At 44.8% G+C, this 13731-nt stretch overlaps 1 protein-coding gene across 8 annotated transcripts in view; it reads right to left on the bottom strand.

The window, feature by feature from the left end:
* The window catches only part of CDH4 (cadherin 4), a 792566-nt gene that overhangs the window by 292093 nt on the left and 486742 nt on the right, over positions 1 to 13731 (bottom strand). For 5 of the 8 annotated variants that reach the window (XM_081011100.1, XM_081011098.1, XM_081011095.1 and 2 more), the window contains one exon: positions 3573 to 3749. In XM_081011100.1, the coding sequence (XP_080867226.1) occupies positions 3573 to 3749 (177 nt within the window). The remainder of the gene's footprint in view (positions 1 to 3572; positions 3750 to 13731) is intronic. The other 3 variants (XM_081011101.1, XM_081011099.1, XM_081011096.1) reach the window with 1 other exon arrangement.

Consider the following 13731-nt stretch of genomic DNA (forward strand, 5'->3'; position numbering starts at 1 on the left):
ATGGAAATGCAAATGTTAGCCATTCCAAAATGGAGGCACTGCTATTGCATTATAAGCTCCTGTTCAATTATTTCCCTTCTTTGTGTTTTTTTTAAATCCATGGGTGAGCAGAGACTATTACTGCATCAAACTGGAATGGTTGGCAAGATCAGATACCAATCCTACCCAGAAAGTGGGAAGCTGTCCAAGGTCTCCAGCCATGGGATGCTTCCTAGGAGCTTTTGTTGACCATTAGACAGCTGCAGTACCTGCTAGGAAAGGGAAGCCTGACTTGCCCAGCCTTTTCATCTTCTACATGTGGCTTAAGGGAGCTGCCAGGACACTGCCAGGTACTGATGATTGCATGGTCTTCCTCCCTCCCTACAGATGGTTTGTGTGATGGAAGGGTGAGAGGGTCAGGTTCCACGATTGCAGGAAACTTGGGTAAAGTGTCCTTTGGTGGGGACCCTCCTCTGGCAGTGGACCAAAGCAGAAGAGCCATGGTGGTAGAGCTCTAAGCAGCACTGGCTAATGTTGTGCGGAACCTTTGAGCTTTTGTTTTGGTTTGTTTTTACCATTCAATAGGATTGGAGTTGGGGGTGACGCAAACATGCCTCCAAAATGGGTGGCTAGAAAAGGGAGGTGGGTCAGGTGTTATTTATCTTATGAGGTGACCTGGTCTTTCCTTCTTCCCAGTGAATTCCTTGAGGACATTCACAGTGTCTCTTTTTAAATGGGCTTCCAGCCTGGGAGCGCTTCCTGGAATGACCACATCGCCATATGATCTTTTGTCCCAGTGGCTCTCCAGGGGGCCTGGGGGAAGGCAGAAAGAAGGCTGCATGAGTGGGCCTCTAGCACTCAAGACACCCCAGTTATATTTCATGTGTCATCCAGGAAATGCATTGGGTTAAGGAGAGTATACATTTTCAGATGTAATTTATGTTATCAAGACTGCGCGTACCTTGGAGGGATTTAACAAACCACTTTTCGCTTCCGAGTGTCATGTGCTTAGCGAGGCAATGGCTAATCAGTATGGAGCAGGTAATGACAGCATTCATTTTAATCTTGGAAAGGACTCGGGAAGTATTGTTTCCTGACAAGGCATGCAAATGATGCACCCTCATTTTGTCCAATTATTTTCTAAAATTTCTTGCAATTACGTTGCAATTTTCTTCCAGAGGACAACTTGACAAAATGTTTGCCGGTGGCTTTTACTTCTTCCTTCATTTGTTTTACACAATATTTGTTTTGGGAGGTTGTTTTTTTGCTTCCAAAATAGAAAGCCTGGTAGATGCAAGATACACGGCGTGGGTTTCTGTTTTGCTTTGGCTACTGACAGCAAACATATCCATATGTACTCTGCGTCATTCAAACTTCCCTGTGCCATCTTGTAAGTGAACTGGACTATAACTTAAAAGTCTCTGCTTGTAGCCTGTCATTTCCAAGCGCACCATTAGTGATGCTGATGTCATGGAATGATCACAAACTTTCTAACTTGCTGAAGGGGGTAATGGCCAGTTACAGAGTTTTGACAACTATGCACCTAGTGGGAAGTTTGTTGGGATGAGCCATCAAACAGGGCCAATTAACAAGGGTGAGTAATGCTATGAGTGCCAGCTGGCAAATGCCTCTCTGGGAACCGAAGGAGCTAAGCAAAAGAGGAGCAGCTGACAATGAAAGGCAAGAAACAGAGGAGGCCAAAAGCTTTGGGAGAAACCTCAGGCCTGAGGTTGAGTATGGCGCTCCCCAGGCCACATACACCCTCCCCAGCCACACACTCCTCTTCCCAGGCAACACCCCTCACCACTGCACCACTTTGCATCCTTCTTGAGCATTTCCTCCTAACCTGGAACGAGTCCTTGAGCTGCAGTGCAGCCTATAACCATGGCTAAGCACAATGAACTGAAACAAATGCAGATGGGCGGGGTACAAATAATAAAAATATTATTATTTATTATATTGCTTTCTACTTCAGCCATGCATTCCCTCCTTCTGTTTTTTCCACCATGCTGGCTTTTGAACTCTAAGTGCCTATATGGAGGGACCTGTCTCCAGGGGCGGAGGAAGGGGGATGTGGTGGGGGCAGACCACCCCGGGTGTCTTCGCTGAGGGGGGTGACATTTGGCAGTCAAGGGCGGGTGATGTGCTGAATGTCCGCATTGGAGGCTTGCTCTGCCCCCATGGGCAGCTCACTCCAATCCTGGCTGCAGGGTGTGTGCACTGCTCCATGCACCCAAGTGGCTATTGAACATCAGGGAGGGCACCCTCCACACCCCACACCCCTCAGGAGTGCGCCCACCCTGGGCAGCACAGGCATAGGCTCTGCCACTGCCTGTCCCCTTGTACTGTGTAAAATGTCATGTTCACTGTCGTCACCATATAAAAAACAATTAAACATCAAAAATAAAAGTGGGTGGATAGTAAGCAAGTAAGAAAAAGAGGAGTCCATGATGGGATTTGGTTCTGGAGCATGTAAGGTAATAACAGAATCCATAATGCCTCTAAGCATGTGCAGAGTGTCTCTCCCCCACCCCATGTAACCACTAGCCTTGGCTACAGCTTCCCTGGGGTAACAGAGCATTACAGATTCACTGCAACTGTGCTTTGATAAGTGTTCCTGTTCCTGTACCATTGATCTTGAGACGTGCTCTGCTTAGGGTGTCTCTGTGTGGAGAAGCTGTATACAAATGCAAAGAATGGTAATAATACAACGGTACTTACAGCTCTGAGCATCTACAAAAATATGGCGCACCACTTGGAATTGCAAACAGCCTATCTCCAAAACACAGCCAGCCATCTCCTGACTCACGACAAAACTACATATTGCATTAAACGTCTCGCTGTGCCTTGTAAGTGCAGGTCTGTATGCTGTCACACAAATTGCCAGCCTGATGGATCAGGACCCTGACATGGGGGTAAAGGGGCTTTAACTGCTGGCCCCTTTGCTATGGCCCTGATCTGGATCACAGCAAGGTGTGTGTGGGGAGAGCTAAAGACCCCTCCCTCATCCTCTTGCTAATGTCTCAATATGGATCACCCCTCCTGAAGCAGCAATTTGTGTTAAGTTATGGAAGGGGAACCTCAGGCCAGGGGGACAAATGTGGCCCTCCATGTCTCGTTATCTGGCCCTCAGGACACTCCTAGGTCAAAAAAGCACCCACCACTGGTGCTGCTTTGCATCTTTGTTGAGTTCCCCTCTTCCAGGCTGGCGTGCGTCCTTCAACTTTGATTATGCATTTCACTTGCCCATGTGAAGAAAACTAGCCCACTGTACAAAGGTAAAATACACACTCATTGCTCCACCAACTTTTGCCTCTGGCCCTTCCCAGCACTGCCATGTGGCCCTTGGAAGGCCGCCCAGAATGGAATGTGGCCCTTGAGCTGGAAATAAGTTCCCCATCCCTGTGTTAAAAAACAAAACCCACTTAAAGGCACAGGTCTACTGCTAAAGTCGCACTGAGTTTGGCCTTTGGCGTTGGAGAAATGAGCTTCCTCTCCGAAAACGACACCTCAAACAAGCTTTGGGAAATGTGCAGGGTGCCATCGGACCGACAATCAATCATGGGTATCCATTATTCAGCCGTCCCACTCACCCTAACCAGCTGCTGTGGGAAGGGTCCTCTCGAATTTTCTGGCACGTTGATCGGCGGGATGACCCAGTCTCGCTTCTGCCGCCTCAGCCCATGAGAATTCTGCTGATGGCGCCAGGGCAGGAGAGTGTCGCTCGGCTGCTGCAGGAGGTCTGCTGACGTGTTCTTCTTGCCTTTCTGCTGATTTGGAAGGGGGGGGGAGGAAAACAGGTATTGTTTTGATTTTGCTTAGTTTCATTTACAAAAAAAGGAAGACAAAGCAACAATGCAATGCATGTAAGGAAAAATCAACTCCTCGGGACCATGTTGAGGCTCATTTGGGTTGAGAAATAACTGGGGTGTGTGTGGGGGGGTGTATTTTTGTTATTACAATGAAGCAAACATTTCTGCATTACAAAAGCGAGTGGCACTCCTATTGACAACTTCATTTTTCCACACGTATGGAGCTGTCATTAGACAATCAAGCCTTCTTCCACGACGGATTGTCTTCATTATGCCAACTGCAGGAAGCTTTATCAGCCCCTTGGAGGATAAAATCTGCAGATTCCTAATAAATATAATAAATCACAGGGACGAAATGAAACAAGCTGAAAACACCCCTGGCGTTACCAGTGGTAGGTCTGGGTCCATTACGCAGTATTAAGCTCCTCGCTAGCCTGGAATTTTAAAGCACTGCTGACTTATTTGCAGTCATCATGGAATGAGATTCAGGCAGTCTGAATGCTGTCTAAAGAGATCCATCATCTGGTGGACACTAGGTAGAAAGGAGGGTCCAAAAGAAGATTGGTACATCTTGGAGCTCTGCTTCAAACTATATTTACTTCCACACAGATCTCTCCAAATGATGACTGTAAAAACTGTGATTGGCATGATTATGTGTGTGGTCTTTCGTCAGTGGTTCTGGTCCTTAAAATGGGAACCCCATGTATTTAATTTGGCACCTAGCCTACTAAGCACCATGGGACCATGTGTGCCAAGGGCCCAGCACCCTCTTGAAGCGGAGAAATGAATATAAATGTGCAACATTAGCCCTTGTGATTGGCAGTATATTATTATTATTATTATTATTATTATTATTATTATTATTAATGACATGACTTTGGCTTATGAACCAGATGCAGCTAAATACCAAACCAAAGAGTGTCAGGCCTCCCAGAATGATGCAGGCAAAATCAGGGGGTGGAATGTCAAGCAGAGAAAAAGGTGAGGTAGGCAGCCTCTGCAAAGAGCAATGCTTTAATTTTGCACTCCTGTTACCAGCAGGAGAACACATGCACACAGTCAAACTGTGTAGGATTGAATCCGACACTCACCAGCTAGTGAGTAGAGGATTCAGTCCTGCTAACTGCAGGGTGCTTCACAAGGAGCACCCGGCAGGGTTGTATGGAAGGCTCAGTTCTTCTGACTGAAGGGTGCTTGCAACTTGGCAAGCATGTTCCCCACAGGGAAGGCACTTGTGAAGCACCACCCAGCAGAATTGCACTCTCTGCTCACCAGCTCAACCCCAATTAAATTTTCCCACTCCCCATTGATACAGGGCCACATCTAGGTCAATGGAAGGTTCTGGAATGACCTGATCAACAGAACAATGGCTTCTGTCTGCTTGTCCTGTTCTGGTATCACAGAGAAGTCCACAGGGGAAGAGAGCAAGGGATGTTGCCTGCTTCAGGACCAAGGAGAGCTCCTAGTGTGTGACTTGCTCCATAAGCATTGGAAATGAATTGAGGCCTTATGAGCGTCTGACTCCTGTTCGTATCTTCTAGGCTCCTCCTCATTTTAGAGAACCAGGGTGCCTTAAGGGGCAGGCCAAAGTTCAGGCGAAAGCCCCCCAGTCTTCATGAATTCCCCCCTCCCCCATGAACTCAAAATCTCTCCACTACCCAGTCATGCCCTTCTCAGTTTATGTTTGGGGGAAACAAAATGCAGATTTAGATGGTGTTCGTGTTTTCTTCTAGACTGTGTGATTTTGCATTTGTCATCCTGATTTAAGCAAAAACCTGTGGCCATACAACCCATATGGCTTAACTGGGCTTCTTTCTTTAAGGAGATTCAAGGCTTCAAGCTCACTTGAGAACTGGGAAGGGGAAGAGGGGCATTGGCTCTGAAGCCCCGGGAAACCAAATCAGAATCATTCCTCCATTTCTGAGCTTGCCCTGAGCTGTTTCTTGGTGCTGATAATGCCAAGGTTGCAGATTCGATCCCCGTATGGGACAGCTGCATATTTCTGCATTGAAGGGGGTTGGACTAGATGCTCCTGAGGGTCCCTCCCAACTCCACAATTCTATGATTCTATGAAAGGATGTTATCATGGTTCCCACATCAAATATAAGGATTGAGTCCAAGTGAAAATCATTTGTTGAATATCACCCAGGGGTGTTACAGCTGTACTTTCAATACAAATCTCATATTTATAAACCAAATGTGCTAGTTATCAGACCACAACTTCTGTAAGGGGAAGAACTACAGGCTAAAAAATCAAGCATGTGTCTTACTGGCAGAAGGTTCCAGGTTCACTACCTGATATCTCCAGGTAAAACTATCACATAGCACTGGGATGGGGAAACTGCGGTCCCTGGCTGTTATCAGATTCCAGCTCCCATCACTTCCAAACAGCATGGACAGTGGTCAGGGATGATGGGAGTTAGACATGGGGGTGTGTGTTTCTCATGTCTGATGTAGCAGATGATGTGAAAGACCTGTCTGAGAGTCTGAGGAGCCTAAGTCAGGACTAACAATGTTGGGTTTGATGGGCAGTTAAGTCTGAATTGGTATCAGGCAGTTTCCTACCACTGCCCTCCTAGTAATGTGGCAACAGATTTATAACACAGGTGCTAAATGCTTTCCAAATCTTAAGAGTACAAAGTCTTGCTTGTCTGTGCTTATCTCCTTCCTCTTACATTTTGAGCTTTTCTAGCACCTGTGCTTAATCCTCTTCTTGAATATACTCATTAATAAGTGGCACCAGGAAATGTAAAAGGGCACCTAGGAGCTCGACATGCATTTATGCATCCACGAGACCTAAACAATCCACATTTGCTCCATGGAACGGACCCCTTTTAAAAATCAGTTTGCAATTCCCAGCTGGGGGATCTTGAGAGAGCAGAAGCTTAGGTCAGTTTTGATAATTGGCATGCAAGAGTGAGAGACAAATTACGAAGGGACGGTAAAATAATTTGTGCTCTAGCAAGTTTACACCAGGGAATGTATGTGGGCTAAAGAGAGACTTGAGAATTAACATGACTCCCAAAGCCCTCTGGATGCAGAAATAATTAGTATCGGCTCAGCAAGACCATCCTGGTCCTTTCATTCTTTCAGAAATATTTGATGGCTAGTGAGTGGAACATAACTCTTTGTCACTTGTAATGAGGTTTTCTGACATTAGCATAGATTGCCAACCAGACTTTGAGGTTGGCTGTGTGCACTGAAGCTAAGGGGCCAATTTGGGCATTTTCAAAAGGGTCTCCCCTCCTCGCCCACTGGCTTGGTCCTCTCCATCACCATACAAAGAGGAAAGAAGTGTGATATCACACTGTTTTCCATCATGCTTCCAGTTTTCAGCTCCAAGTAGGGAGGGGAGAACTTAGTGGGATGCTAGAAGCCTATTGTGCTTTTTCTAAAAATGAAATAAATAGAACTAAATCATTTCCTTGCAAGGGGAGCTGGCTTACTTATATGTATTGATCAGATGTTTCTCATTGCTGAGATATATTGGGCTGGAAATGCACCACAGGACCCAAAGGGAAATTTCCTTCAACTATGCTCTTTCCAAGCCCAAAGGACATTGGGATGTGCTGCTTGCAAGATTTCTCATCACACTAGGCAATATCAACCCCACAGTTTGCACTGGAAGTGGGTAAATACAAGTGTCTCTCTGCTTCCCACCTGGTCCAGGTGCATGAGATGACCACATCCCACCTTCCAGCAACTGTGCTTCTGAATAAGCTGAAATTCTCCCATTTACCAGGGGCAGCCTCTATTTTCAATCCCTATCCTTGATTTGCCTCTTAGGGGTATGTTGTAGGTATCAAGGTATTTTGTTTCATTTTTTTAAGTTACAGATTATACATCTGCCAAGTGTCCCTTGCGTATTTCACAGATACCATCTCTTTTGCCAGATTAAACATCCCATTAAACTTTTTTTTTTTTTTTAGTAAATAATACTTATGTTGAGCTTGCTAACACATATGCTGCAGAAGTCAGTACAACAGAGATGGGGACCCTCATGGATACAACTCCCAGCATCCCTGCTCACGTTGCTCAGGACGGATGGGAGGTGCAGCTGAACAATATCTGGAGGGTTACAGATTCCTCATCCCTGCAGTAGAGGATAGGGTATCATAGAGGAAATGAAAGGCATTGCAGAGCAGGTGGAAAAGTCAAGGAAGACCCAGGCAGTGATCTTTCATGCAAGGATTCAAAGCATGCAGACTGCATACATTATACACATACATACCCATCTGCAGATGTTTAAAGTTGAATACAGTTATTGGGAGCAGCACCATAGGGTCAGAGGGGATTACAAAGTCCTTGATATGTTAATATCTTCTATGCAGGCTCTATATACTACAGCATCCATGATAGCATCATATGCTCTATGGATGAAAAGCAATTGTATTGCATTTCACAGGGTTTTTTCCTTTCCTTTTTCTTTCCATGGTTTCCGAATTACGAAACATGCAAAATAGCAATTGCACCAGCGCATCACCAACATAATTCGCCCTACCTAAGCATTACTGATAATGAAAAAAATAAAATAGAATATGAGCAGTGTATGCCAAACCACAGTGACATATTTAATTATAGATAACATAGATCAAATCTCCCCAATGGCATGCAACTCAGATCCATCCCAAAAGGGACTAAGGTTGGGCTGCATCACTTTCATTCAATACATTCTGGGTTTGAATGAAAGACTCCATTTATCAATGAATTATTATGTTGGCGTCTCTCCTCTGTTTAGCTCTTCCAGATGTGTGAGTTCAGTTTCAAAAACCAGTGGTGGGGTTATCTGAGTCCCTTTTTTAAAAGAATGGTCAATTGTGCTGCAGTTGAAATATGAGTGACCATTTCCACATTCTCAGGTAGCACTGTGCCCTTTAAAAATCCTAGTAAGATAACCAGTGAGTCAAATGGCATATCACTGCCTCTAATTTTTAAAATTTCTGTCATCAGCTTCTAGGTAGCTCTAACTCTTTCCCTGGTTTAGGGACATGATTTTGGGATCCAAGCTGTTTCCCAATCCTTCGCCAGCATGACACTAACTGTGGGGTGTGTTACACCAGTACAGTCAGTTACAACGTGCTTCACTTTCTAGAGTGGACGGAGACAGGGGGATGTGTAACTTTCTGTTCCTGCTGTAAGTGATTCAGCAGATGAGTGAGACTCCATAAAAGCAGAGTCACACAGCCGTTTTGTCTCAATTCGATTCAACTCTCAGTTAAGACTCATCCATTTTGCTGTCTACTGGCTCTCAGTTGGGCCCATCTTCCCAAAGGATGTAAGCCACGTTTTGTGTTTGTAACACACAACGTGTTGTAAAGCCTGCCTGTTAGGATGTGTACTGTGAACAACTTGTGAGTCAACTGATTGTTATACTTTTAAAGACAGACTCGTGAGTCTTTATTGTATTTTAAGAGGGAGAAAAGGGAAGACCAGGAATAATCCATATGGGGAAGCCAGATTGGATTAGTCATCTTGTAAAGATTCAAACGAATCTGATCAACCAGCTTCTGTGAATAGAGGGGATTTGCTCTACTACTTCACTCACTAGTGTGAGTGAAGGAAGGATAATACTTAACAAATATTTCCTTACCTATTATCCTAAACATCCCCACACAAACTGTCATTGACACCACTATCTAGCCCTACAGACATTGAAGCTCCGGTGTCAGTTGAGCCAGAGTATTTGATGTTTCTGTGGTGGTGAGGTGAGGAAATCCACAGCACTGTCTCCAATGTCAGAAAGGGAGTTCTGAAGGGAACCATGTTTGCTGGAATGCCCTCCATAGGATTGCAGTGTCAGGGAACCAATCCAAGCTTGCACTCTGGTGCATTTATCCAGTGTAAAAAATAATAATACAAAAAGTACAGAGACTACATGAGAACGAACATGAATCACAAACATTCCCTTTCAACAAAGCCTCCTTGTCTCCACCCCCAATATCTTCATGTCAAACCAAAACAATAACTCTCTTTCATCTTCATTTGTTGACAATGTGTTCTCATAGCATTAATTTCTCCCATGGTGTTTAAATAAGTTATGCATGTTCTCTGGTGTTCAAAAGCTAAGTAAACTGTGTGAACAAAACTGGTGGTGGGGCTGAGTGCCAGATCCATTCACTTTTCTGTAAAAAGAACAAGCTATGAAAGTAACAGAAGAAAAGGGAGCATTATACGCATGCATAGAGATTTCCTTTTTCTTTTTCTACAGGATCCTACAGTTGTAATAAACCTGGGGTGGACTAGATGATGCTTCTCCATGATCTGGACCATATATATATATTGAGGGCCTCCAGAAGCCCATGCAAATCCATAATATTTGGATGTGGCCCAAGTCAGGGGTCACCAACCTGGTGCCCTTAGGTGACAGCATGCCCACCATTACGTCCTATGCAAGGTGCGGCTCAGATCAACATGTACCAGAATTTGCAAAGATTGCTCAAACATCCATACATATACATTTCACAGCAGGATGCACACACCACAAAATACAAGTGGGTCTGCACTGTGAGCACTACAAATCCCATAGTGAAGCACATCCTAAGTTTGAAAAATGGTGCATATGTACCCACACAATTTTGACATGTCCTCACTGGGAATACCTGGTTCTCTGGGAAAAATTTTGGGCAATCCTTCCTGCTCTTTTATCCAAACCAACTTCAGTAGAACAAGTCCCTGTTCAATCCCTGGGCTACGGGATTCATTTAAATCCCTAGCATCACATCTCTGTGCCTCCGGTCCTCAACTGCTTGCTGGCCAACACCTGCCTTGACATCGCAGGTGCACAATCACAGGCTTGATGACCCCTTGTCTATGGGCCTTGGCATTGGCAGACAGAGACTAGGACAGAACTGCATTTTTCTCGGAGATAAAGGCTAAAGTGATCTAGTTAACAGTTGCCACTACCTCGGAGAGCAATGCAGAAAGACTCCAAAAGCCACTGCCTCCTCATTTGGCTGACAGCAGAACCAGTGAGTGTGAAACAATACCAGCTTTCACCTTACGCTACAGTTAGCAGTAACCAGTCCAGCCAGCTGGCAGTTCTCCCCTTCCAGCCAACCTGCTTTTGTTATTAGTCAGCCCCTGGCTAGAGAGACATCTGGACATTATTACCCAGCCAAGCGTGGACCACCAGTCCATTTACATAATACAAGATCAGATTTTGTGTACCAGCTTAACGGCGCCTTTTGGATTGCTGTAGCTTTTTTCAGGGGACAGAATAAGCCACCATTGTGAACCTAAGTTATGGGGTGTCTTAATGCATCCCTTGAAGGCTATTAATTTTATAGTTATTAGCTCCATAAAGGAAATATTATATGTTCTGCATGGCGATGCACTGCTTTGACTCCATGAAGAAATTAGGAATGGAGGAAGGTTTTTTTTAAATAAAATAAAATAAAATAAAATAAAATAAAATAAAATAAAAATAAAAATAAAATACCCTCCCCAAAACCCACCATGTTATTCCTGACATTTTTGTTTCCCTGCCATTAAGCTTTACTCTTTTCAGTTCCTCTTCATACGTGTTTATTTGTCACATTTGTTAGCAACCTTTCAGCAATATGTTCTCATGGCAGCTTTCAATTAAAAGTAGAAAAAACCAGCAACAAACCTAACAACTGAAGGAATAAAGAACACAAGGGGGGAACTTCCGCCAATAAAAAAAATCCGCCAATAAACAAAAGAACAGTCAAACTATAAAACAACAATTAAAATGAACTGTATGAGAGCTGTGTAACATACAAAGTCTTTGCTTGGCAACAAAAGACGTCAAAGTAGAGGCCAGGAAAGCATTAATGTGGAGGGCATTCCAAACACCAGGGCAACAGACATATGTACACACAATTATGTTTTGGAAAGCGGATTGTCCATCTGTTCTGCATGGGTTTGGCTGCCATTCGAGATATCATCACCAAACTTGGCAGAAGGTGTTGCTGAGCTGGGGGCACAGGTCACTGTCAATGTTTGGATGCTGACCGCCATTTTGAATCAAGATGGCAGACTCAGCAGTGACTTTGGTGTGACATTTTGGATGCCTCTCAAGACACAGTTGCCAAATTTGGCATGAGGGCTCATAGATGTTTGGATGCTGGGTGTCATTTTGATTCAAAATGGGAGATAGTAGACCAAAACATGCCTTTTACCTCTCTTTGGCCATTTTGTTTAGCATATGTTTGGCGACCTGTTGAGATATTGTCGCCAAACTCTGCATGAAGTTTCCCTCGGTGGGGGGAGATCACCTTCACTGATGTTTGCATGCTGGGTGCCATTTTGAATCAAGACGGCAGATCAAAACATGACTTTGGCATGACTTCACCTGATTTTTGGTGTAATGGGTCCAAACTCAACAACTGCACTATCCATTATTATTAATATTTATTTCACATATTCCTGGGCAGCACAGGGCACTCCCTATTGGTGTGTGTGGGTGGGTGTGTGATGGGATTAACGGCAGCTTACAGATAAAGACAAGAGTTACTAAAAGCATAGAAAAAACAATAATTTTTAATAATCATGTAAACATTAATAGAAACAAAACTATATACATATATGAAATCTGCTTAAAACATATAAATAGTTACAATAAAAAAGCACAGTACCGGCCCTTTCATGAAAAGCAGTCAGTTCCCAAAAGCCTGTTGGAACAAGAAGTTCTTCACTTGCTGGTGGAAGGACAAAAAGAAGGGAGCCACTCTAGCTTCTCCAGGGAGAGAGTTCCAAAGCCTGGGAGCAGCCACTAGGAAGGCCCTAGTGTGACTGTGAGGGTGTCGGAACCGAAAAAAAAGACTTCCTCTGAAGATGTCAAAATCCATGCATGTTTGTATGAGGGAAAGCCATTCCACTTCCGAGTGGGATGGTGTTGCGGTCAGATCACGTGGCCTCCACACACAGTGGGCGCTGGGGAAGCCCCGTGTCATGGCCCCCGGCCAACCAATCCGGTTGGCCAGGGGTGTGGCTTACTCCTTTTAAACCACAGTGCAGCAAGGGGGATCTCCTTCTTGTTCCGGTTTCTGTGGATCTCCTGCCCTCCCACCCGCTCTTCATGCATTCATCATATTAGCCTTGCTATGGACCTCAGTTGGTCACCTGTTGAAGGGGCCTGGTAGGAATTATTTCCACCTGGCACATTGGCACTGGACATTTGGTTTTCCGCCTACCTCATAGCAATCGTCACAACTTTGTAAGGTTTGGCAGTTAGGCATTGGTAAAACCTTGTTCGGGGGAGGGGTGGTGTGGCCATCACCTGCCCCTCCATACTAAAGGGTATTCTGTTAAAGGAATCAGAGGGGCATGGTCTCTGTCCGAAACCCAGATGGGGGCTAGGGCCATGGCATAACCCCTATCGGTGACCCTGGGGGAGATCCTAGTTGATGTGCATCAGCAGGGCTCTCCCTACTGGTGGTTAACCCTTGTGGGACTTCTTGCAGGCAGGCAGGAGTCAGATATAGTCGGTTCAATTCCAATGCCTAAGCCAATGCTGCTCACATTCTGTAACTAATAAAAGTTGTGGCCTGAATTTTGCCCATTAACCTAAATATGGTATCCACGTGTTATTATTCAACATAAAAGAGGGGGAGGGGCGGTGCAGGGTCTTGACACGCAATATGGTCTTTCAGATAGCTTTGACTTAAGCCATGTACAGCTTTATAGGTCATAACCAGCACTTTGAATTATGCCAGGAAACAGACTGGTAGTCAGTGGAGCAGTTCTAATAAGGGAGTCATAAGAGACATTATCACAGTTCAAGAACACATCCCAAGCATGCCAAAATGTGCTCAAGGAGGCTGCAGTGCAGGACTGGCGAGGACTATGGGTTGAGGAAAAGGGGTCTGGGTTAGCATCTTTTGGGCCAGACCAAGAGAGTCATATTCAGCCCACGAAACTGAGGTCACCAGACCCTGCACCAAGTTCATGGTGGTGTTCAGGACAGGGCATGTACACA

This window comes from Podarcis pityusensis (genome assembly GCF_964106645.2).
Source record: "Podarcis pityusensis genome assembly, chromosome: 6".
In the NCBI taxonomy this organism is placed as follows: Eukaryota; Metazoa; Chordata; class Lepidosauria; order Squamata; family Lacertidae; genus Podarcis; species Podarcis pityusensis.